Raw genomic sequence first — 9,298 nt, forward strand, 5'->3', positions numbered from 1 at the left:
GTTAGGGTGCCACAGATACAACTGTGAGGCTTCACGGACATAGTTCTTAGGGTATCACAGACTGGACTAGTGGAATTTCAATGTTGTTGGAGTGTCATTAAAGAGCTTTTGAGGATCACAGATGTAGCGGGAGTTTTGCAGGCACAATCATTGTGGTGCCATGGACACATTTGTTAGAATGTCACAGATGTGGTCATCGGAGTGTTGTGATTGTCAGGATGTTACAAATGTGGTTGTGGGGTCTCATATATGGTTGTTGGGGTGTCATGAATGTAGTTGTTGGGGTATCACAGACATAATTATTGGAGTGTTGTAAATGTGATTGTTGGTGTGTGATGAATATGATTGTTGAGGCCATAGATGTGGTTGTTGAGATGCCATGGTTGTAGTTGTTGGGGTATCATGGATGTGGTGGTTGGGTGTCATGGATATGGTTATTGGGGTGTCACGGATGTGATTGTTGGAGTGTCAAGGGTGTGGTTGTTGAAGCGTTATGGAAATGGTTATGGAGATGTTATAGGGGTGGTTATTGAAGTGTCACAGGCGTAGTTGTTGGATTGTTATAAACATGGTTGTTGTGATGTCACAGTTGTACTTGGTGGGATGCCATGATGTACTTGGTGGCGTGTCATGGATGTGGTTGTTGTGGTATTGTGAATGTGTTGTGGGGGGTCATGGATGTGGTGGTTGTGATACAGTGAATGCAGCGGTTGGGTGTCATGAATATGGTTCATGGGATGTCATGGATGTGCTTGTTGTATTATTGTGAATGTAGTTGTGGGGTGTCACACATGTGGGTGAAGTGTTGTGGATGTGACTGTTGTGTCATGAGTGTGGTTGGCAGTGTTTCATGGATGTGGATGTTGGGGTATCATAGATGTGATTGTTGGGGTGTCGTGGATGTGACTGTTTACATGTCATGAGTGTGTTTTGGGGGGTTCCATGTGTGGTTGTTGGAGTGCCGTGGGTGCAGTTGTTGGAGCATTATGGGCGTGGTTGCTAGAATGTTGTGGATGTGATTATTGGTGTGTGATTGATGTGGTTGCTGGGATTCCTGCCGCTGTACTTCTGGGTGTGATGGAGACTCCAGCCAGCCAAGGCCCCATCAGGTGGCAAGTGGCAGCAGAAACGGGCCGCTGTAGCTGAAATGACTCTGACTTAAGAGGGGGAGGTTTAGAGAAGCCCAGGAAGAGGCCCCTCAGGTGCGTGTGTGTAACTCTGGGGCTGGTTTTTTCAGGAGGGCATTGGAAGAAAGCTGGCACATCAGGAGGAGATAATTGCTCCCTCTCAGTTTTCCAGTTTTTCACAAAGTTTGCAGGAAGGGTAAGTAATTGGGCCCTGGGGAGGTAAGAGTGAGAAGTTCTTAGGGTGAGGTACTGTTTTCCCAGCAGAAGTTGCCTCCCAGATATGAAGTCACTCCCTAGTCTGGAGAAGAGACCCACAGTGGAGATAACCTGTGGTCAGTACTCTCACGAAACAAGTGCGGAGTCATTGTGAGGTCAGTGCCCCAGGCCTGCTCTGGGGTGTGCTTCTCCCCTGGACATGGGGCGGCCACACTGGGCAGTCCACACATCACCACACCCATGCTCTGTGCAAAGCAGGAAGGAGCTGGCAGGTGTTCTACCCCACCTCTTAGATGCACTGGATGTGGGAAGTCAGACCAAAGGCTTCTCTCCTCACTGAGGCCCGTCTCTTCTCCCTGCTCACACAGAACAAACCCGTCCTTGCCCAACCTTAACCTGTTCCTGTCCTCTCCTCACCAAGCCCTGAACCCCTTCTATCCCTGCCCCTCCCAGACCTGACTCACCCGTGCACCCTCCTCACTCTGACTTCTGGCTGTCCAGGGCAACCAGGCATCCAAGGACACCTGTCCTGACCACCTCCCAGTCTAGACTCAGTCTACCCAGCTGTTCCAGGGCCTCCTTAGTTTCTGCTTTGCCCAGGGAGCACCCCACTACCTACCTTCAGGACGCCCCTCAGAGGACAGCTGTCCACCTCAGGGTCTGCACTCATAGCCTGAGAGGGGCAGCAGGTCTGAGCATTCCAAACAATGTACCAGGACCCTCATAACCTTCCTGTGTGGGGGGCTGGGACATGTCCTCTGAGAGCCATTCTGTTCAGAAGCAGGAGGTTTGGGGACTGAGAAAAATAGGGGGTACCCTGAGTTAGCGAAGCCTGAGCTGCTCTGAGAGATGTCCCTGAGGGGTCACAAGAGGCTCAGAGCCCTCCCTCCCTTTCCAGAGGGCCTCTCATCTTTGGGGACCATCCAGGGCCTGCAGCTAGAGTCTAAGAAAGGAGACTGTCTGTCCTCGGGGCCTGGCCTACAGGCAAGAGCTCAGAAAAGGACCTTCCAAGAAAAGAGGGACTCTAGGAGGTGGAGCAGGGGACTTTAACTGCACCTTTTGTAACAATAGCATGAATTCTCACTCTTCGCCAAAATTTTGTGTAAAGTGCTGGTATTATCCCATCTAACCCTGGTCGTGTACATAGCATTGACATTATCCCACAGAACCTGGTCCTGTGTGGAACATTAATATTATCCCACAGAACCCAGTCCTGTGCAGAGCGTTAACATCAACCCACAGAACCCAGCTGGGCATCATTTCCATCTGTGGCATCTCACAGCCAGTGCCCCAGCCACCTGTAGTTCTGATGATGTGAAAACACAGAAGCTGTTCCTCAGTGTATCCCAGAGTTTTCCAAGGATACAAAGGGCAGGAATGCTGAGCAGAGATCCTTCGTGTGGGCAAGGGGCAGAGAAGAAGGCATCGGAATGGCTGACCTGGACACTGGGTGGAGTCTCATCCCTCCAGTGACTGCTAGGTGTCCCAGGCCTCTCAACGGGGTGCGCTCCTCATTTCACCTGCCGCCTGTATCTCACCTGCCGCCTGCTGAGCTTCCAAGGAGGATTCTTTTGGCCAGATCCTCGATAACCTCCTTGACCTTCTCATTCCTGAAGGTAAAGATGAAGGGGTTAAGAAAAGGGGTCACCACTGCAGTCATCAGGGCCACCACCTTGTTGAGGTGCGTGGAGTGGCTCTTGCCAGGGCGCACGTAGATGAAGATGGTGCTGCCGTAGCCCAGCACCACCACGGTGAGGTGGGAGGCACAGGTGGAGAAGGCCTTCCGGCGGCCCGAGGCTGAGGGGATCCGCAGCACCGCAGCCACGATGCGCACGTAGGAGGCCAGGATGAGGAGCACGGTGGTCAACACGAACAGCAACGACAGGAAGAAGTCCACGAGCTCGATGTGGCGGGTGTCTGAACAGGACAGCCGGAGCAGCGGAGCTGAGTCACAGAAGTAGTGGTCAATGACGTTGGGCCCACAGAACCAGAGCCGAGTCTTCTGCAGGGTTGGGGAGACGATGGAGAGGAAGCCCACCACCCAGCAGGCCACCACCAGCTTCACACAGACCCGGCCACTCATGATGGTGGGGTAGTGCAGGGGGCGGCAGATGGCCACGTAGCGGTCGTAGGCCATCACTGTGAGGATCAGGAAGTTGGTGGAGCCGAGGGAGAAGTAGAAGAAGGACTGCGTCAGGCACTCTGCCAGCGACATGGTCTTGTGTGCTGCCAGCAGGTCAGCCAGCATCCTGGGCACCACCGTGGAGGTGACGAGCACCTCCATCAGGGAGAAGTTGCAGAGGAAGAAATACATGGGTGAGTGGAGCCGGCCATCCAGGCATGTGAGGGTGACAATGGCCAGGTTCCCCAGCACCGTCAGCACGTAGATGGGCAGGATAAAGGCAAACAGGGCTGCCTGCAGCTCCTGGAGGTGGGAGAAGCCCAGCAGCACGAAGGTCCTGACAACGCTGAAGTTGCTCCGCGTGCCGGACGCCAGCTCCCTGTGCAGAGACAGGAGGAGGCCAGTGAGACCGCAGTCCCCACGTGCCTCCTGGCCGCTATCCTGGACCCCAACCACACAGCCAACCCAGTGTCCAGAAGACACACTCCCAAGGATGGGCGTCCCTGGGATGAGCACGACTGACTGCAGTGAGCAGGCCTAGGGCGTGGCCAGCCCCCACCAGACCCTTTCCCTTCTGCCGTTGTACCAGCTCCGGGCCGTGGTGCCCACGTGTGCCAGCACAGAGCTTCCCTCCCCTCCAGAGGGCTTTCTTGGTCTCTCTTGAACAGAAACATTTCTTTTTACTTTCTGTAGCTTTCTTGATTAAGACAGTATTTTGCTGTCTTCTGCGAAGGTTTCCAGAGCATGTTAGGTGCCCAGTCAGCGCTGGGTGACATGGGCTCCCATCTCCACGAGGAGTGGCACTCTGCTGCCTGTTCTGCTCGCCTGTCTCCCGTCTTGCTCTCCTCGCGGGACACGTGCTCACCTGCCTCACCTGTTCACCTGTCCTCACCGCCTGGGGCTGCAGGAACACTGCAATGTCTTCTATGCTCATTGAGTCTCCCAAGGCTGACTTCACGCTCCTGTCCCAAGTTCCTCCAGCTGTGAACCAGAGAGGTCGCTGACTCCATCTTCCAGGGACACACTCCTGGTGGCATGGAGTCTAAAGTGCTCAGCCGCTGATGGAAAGGTTCACACTGACTCACCTTTCCGAGGGAGAAAGGTGTGGTGGGCTGCTTCCGCAAAGATCAGATCTGCAGAGGCTCTGTGGGGACAGGTGTACTCTGTCCTCGAAGGTCACTATCAGCCAGAAGCAATGCACAACCATCTGTGCTGTTGTTAGGAGCCTTGGAGTCACCTCCAGTTCACCCAGCCCCACATGAAACCGCAGATGTGAGCCTGCAACGTCCTCACAGTCGCTGCTGGACATTGAGGATCCTCCTCTCTTGCTGACCCTCCGCTCCCCAGGTAGACTCAGTGGCTGTGGATTTGGGGGTTTGACCTTCCGGGGAGTCTCAATTGCTTGGTGTGTGGGAGACAGATCTGCGTTTTCTTCCACATGAGACCCCATTTCTCAGGGCCAGGCTCTCTCCTTGGGGATCCTGGTGACATAGGCAGTGCTGTGGCCATGTAGATACACAGTGACGATTTCCACCACTGGACAGTCACCTTGAGCACCTGTGATGGAAGGTTTGAGGGGTCCAGGCTGGCATTCCTGTGTGGAAGACGTGTGTGTGACATGAGTTTGTGGAGACAGGCCAGGATCACTGCAGAGGACCTGTGTGTGATGTGATTTTATAGAACCAGCAGTCACCACCTGACATTTCTCCACACAGAGAGGAGGCACCAGGTGGGGGGGCCAGGATCCAGGGGGACAGGAGAGGGAGATGCCCCAGAGGCCCCCATGGCTCCACGCCTCTTCTGCAGTAAAACATCCAAAGAGCCACAGAAAAAGGAATAAACAATGACTCCGGGTAGCCTCAGGGCCCCAGTGTTTCAACTGCTAATAAAAGTCCAAAGGTCCAGTGCTAACAAAGGCTTCACAGAAGGCCCTGGCGGTGCATAAAGACAGCAGCTGAGGAGGCCTCAGGCATGCAGGCTGCTCTGGGCACGGAGGGCTGCACAGTCAGGGGCCGCTCCAAGTGCAGGGCTTCAATTTAGTTGTTTGGCCTCTGGTTTCCTTGAAGTCAGCCTGGCCTCACGCCCTGCGTGGATGAGAGGACGAACCTTGGGATTGCAGAGGTGCCTGGGAGAGCTTTGTGGAGCACAGCTCGTCTCGGAAGCCAGAGGTTCACCACCATGAAGAGCTACGTCTGGCGGACACTTCACAGAGAGCCTCACATTAATACGTTCCCGTCAGACAGCTGCCCGCTTGGTGGGACACACACTTAGGAAGAAGAGTTTGGTTTGTGTGGGTTTTTGTGGTGTTGGAGTTTTTTTCCGTCTGGAAGCAGGTGTGACTCCTCACTGTGGCCCGGGAGTGAAGCGGCAGCTCCCTCATGAAGACCCATGGTCCCTGTACCCCAGCTACGCTGTGACATCATTGTCATTCCTGTCCCCCAGGTGACGGAAGTGAAGCCAGAGACCCGATGCAGAGCCCTGAGTGGTACCCGAGCCTCAGACTCCTAACTCCCAGACCTGTGGGTGACCACCTGCCCCAAAGCTGTGGACCACGCACTTCTAAATAAGACAGGACGTCCCCTCTTCGTGATGAGGTCTGCATGTAGACAGGCCTTGGATCCACAAATGAAGGAGATGTTAGTGTAAGTTCCCATGACCAGGTGCTGGAGACCAGTGAGACAGACACAGGAGGGTCTGCTCACAGGAAGGACTCAACTGGGCTCCCTACAGTGGCCTTCTCCCTCCCCAACTGGGACTAAAGCCGGGGGGGGCGGGGCGGGGAGGGCAACGGGACTACTTCCCTCCTGCGCCCCTGATGAAACCTCTCCAGCGGGTATGTGTGCCATCTCCTATATGTGTGAGTCCTGAGTCTACAGAGGGCCAGTGGTCCTGCCTGCCCCATCCCTGAGGGCAGTGCCCTCTCACCTGGAAGGCACCTTGGGCACCCTTTCCTGAGGGTCTACAAGCAGTGATGCTGGGGGCCTGGAGTGAGAGGTCAGAGAGGCCATTTAGAGAGTTGTCCGCTGGAAGCAGCCTCTTCCACTTGTCACAATGGCCAGACCTTCATTGCAGCCTCGCCTGACCCTGATCTCAACCACCATGTCTTCCTCTCTAAGCCTCCCCCAGCCTTCTCCAGCTTTCTCCTGTCTGCCCCAGTCTACTCATCTCCCTTCATCCTCCGCCAGCCTCCTCCAGCCTTCTCAAGTCTTCCTCAGCCTCCTCTAGTCTCCCCAGCACCTCCAGACTCCCCCAGCCTCCCCAGCTTCCCCAGCCTCCTCTAGTCTCTCTCACCCTCCTCTAGCCTCCCCCAGCTTCCCACATTCTCCTTCAGCCTCCCCCAGCCTCCCTCAGACTTTTAAGTCTTGCCCAGATCCATTACTGAAGCGTCATTGATGCCTCACCCAGCCTCCTCATTCTCTGTCCTTGCATTCTACTTGCCCCTGCAAAGATCAAGAGTCCTCAAGTTCATGGCTAGTGCTGCTCTTGCCCCAGATGCACACCAACCCCTTCCTGCTGCTTCTAGGCTTGAACCTGGCTCTTCAGACACTCAGAGCCCCACCTTGGTATGGGGCAAGCCCAGAGATTACCCCGGGGCCTCTCTATTTGATTAACTGATCTTATCAATTTCCCAAATCTTCATTACAAAGCCGTGAATGTGGTGCAGTGGGTTAAGCACTCAGATGCTAAGTGAAAAGTTTGCACCACCAGCTGCTCCGCTGGAGAAAGGGGTAGCGTCTGCATCTAGAAAGACGACAGCCTGGAAAGCCTGTGGGCAGCTCTGCTCTGTCCTGGGGGGCTGCGCTGAGTTAGAATCAACCCAGCAACAGCAGAATAACTTCTCAATGTGGCACCCCTCCCAAGTTATCAGATCTGAGAAGAGCTCACGTACAGAGTCCCGCCTTCAGAGACCCAGGAAATACCACGTCCCAGCTCAGGGGACAGCGAGGTGTCCCATCAAGTCAGCCGAGCACAGCTGGGCCCTGGAGACTGGATGGTCAGGACTGTGCTGACCTTGAGTCTCTGACAAGGTCATCCCACAAGGACAGCCAAGTCCCCTCGCATTGTTCTCAGACTCCCCACGCACCCCTGCTCAGGAAGCTCAGCAGAAAAGACTCTCCCCAGTTGTGCCCAGGCCTCCAGGCTGCAGGCACGGCGCCCGGGTCTCAGTCCAGGTCCAGGGGTGGGTGCCCAGTCCCTGGACAGCATCCTCCGTGCCACCATTCGCTCTCCATGCAGCCTCCTTGCTCCCCAGGCTGCACTGTGCCTGCACTCCCAGAAGTCCCCACACCACTGCAGCCCCAGTTTTGATCACTGGTGCCCTGTCACATGAAAAGCTTCTTGAGGAAATGTGAAAGGAGAGGTGGGGGCCATATGCACAGTGGAGAGAGCTACAGAGTGGAATGAGCAAGGGGACCTCTTCTTACTCTCTGGGAGAAGGAAAAGGGTGAATCATAGGTGGTGAGTGGTGGGCGAGCTGTGCAGGAGTGGGGCAGGGGAGGTGGCTGGGTGCGCTGGGGACATGTGAGTGCACTGAGACAGGACAGGAGCAGGGTTAAGAGGAAGCCTGGCTGAGTCTCTCAGACCTGGGACTTTGCGGCTAAGGCTGAGGACTGGGTGGAACAGAGGCGCTGAGCTTCCTTCCCTGACAGCAAGGGTGGACAGGGTGGCAAGCAGGGTCTTTCACAGTCTCTCTCCAGACCTCTACAGCCTCCTGTACCGGCACAGCCAGCAGGAGGATGCATGTCGGCTTCGGGAACAGAGGTTCACAGCACAGCCGAGTCCTTACCACCACACCGAGGAATCAGACATAATCCTGTCTGAAATGACAGATGAGGACAGTGCTACAGGAGAGTGGAGGGGGACCTGGAGTGGGGTGCAGGTAGACTCACCTGTACTCCATCCCATCCAGAAGCAGGACTTGACATCAATGGCTGAGATGCAGGCTTCAACCCTTGGGGTGGGCTGCGGGAGCAAAGGACCCTCTCAATTCCTGCTGCAGGTGCTGCCCCAGCCTGGATGTAGACAGCCCAAACCAGGTATGTGTGAGCCGCCTGCCAAGTCCCCCTCTCTTCCTTCTCCTCTGTCAGCGGAGAGGCCCCAGCTCTGTGGTTTTGGTGGCAGCTCTGACAGTGTCACCTTAGGAGGTGATGCTCTGGTCCCCAGGGCAGCTGCCTCCTGGGGTGTGGGCACATCCCAGTCAGAGAGAGAGAGAGCTCCAGGGAGCAGGCAGTCACCTGAGTCCATAGGCCTTGGGATTGTTCTTTCTCACCTTCTCTTGTCCCTCCCAGGATGCCCAGGGCTGAGCAGCCCAGGAGCCCAGGGAAGGGACAAGAAAACAAGGTGGGCAAGGATCCTTCACAGACACCCCAGAGACAAAGAGCTGAGTTCTCCTGCTCCTAAGTTCTTGGAGGGAAACCTGAACCTCACCGCCTGCTGTTTCTCATATCTGAGAGTGGGAAGAATGTTAACATTGCAAAGACGTGCCTATGGGGAAGAAAGAAACCACCAGGACCTGTGCATCAAGGCACTGTGTGTTTGTCATGTGAGTGGAGAGTTACACCTACTCCTCACCTAGTGACTCTCTCATTATCTAACATCTACCATTTATGAGAGTGAGAAATATATTTCAATGACCTGAAAAGCCAGGGAAGGGCCCACGTGTTTTGAGTGACAGAACGCATCCCTCCCAAAACACTTGCCCCCTCACATCACACTCCTGTCTTCAGCCTTCAATGGAAATAAAATTTAAAAAGAGAACTAAGGCCCAGGCACTGGGACCTGAGGACATCAACCTGCATTGATGCCCTGCACGATGCTAAATCTTGACCAAATC

The 9,298-nt window shown here is 55.1% G+C and overlaps 1 protein-coding gene across 1 annotated transcript; it reads right to left on the bottom strand.

Moving 5' to 3' along the window:
• Positions 1-2,877: 2,877 nt before the first annotated feature.
• Positions 2,878-8,365, bottom strand: LOC102872544 (olfactory receptor 6V1-like). The gene is made up of 3 exons (XM_006887248.1): positions 8,355-8,365; positions 6,391-6,447; positions 2,878-3,844 (listed from the first exon to the last, which is right to left on the bottom strand). The coding sequence occupies exons 1-3, from the start codon at positions 8,363-8,365 to the stop codon at positions 2,878-2,880; spliced, it is 1,035 nt and encodes a 344-aa protein (XP_006887310.1).
• Between the last annotated feature and the right edge of the window lie 933 nt (positions 8,366-9,298).

This window comes from Elephantulus edwardii, unplaced genomic scaffold (genome assembly GCF_000299155.1).
Source record: "Elephantulus edwardii isolate Elephantulus edwardi_28Jun2011 unplaced genomic scaffold, EleEdw1.0 scaffold00055, whole genome shotgun sequence".
Taxonomy (NCBI): domain Eukaryota; kingdom Metazoa; phylum Chordata; class Mammalia; order Macroscelidea; family Macroscelididae; genus Elephantulus; species Elephantulus edwardii.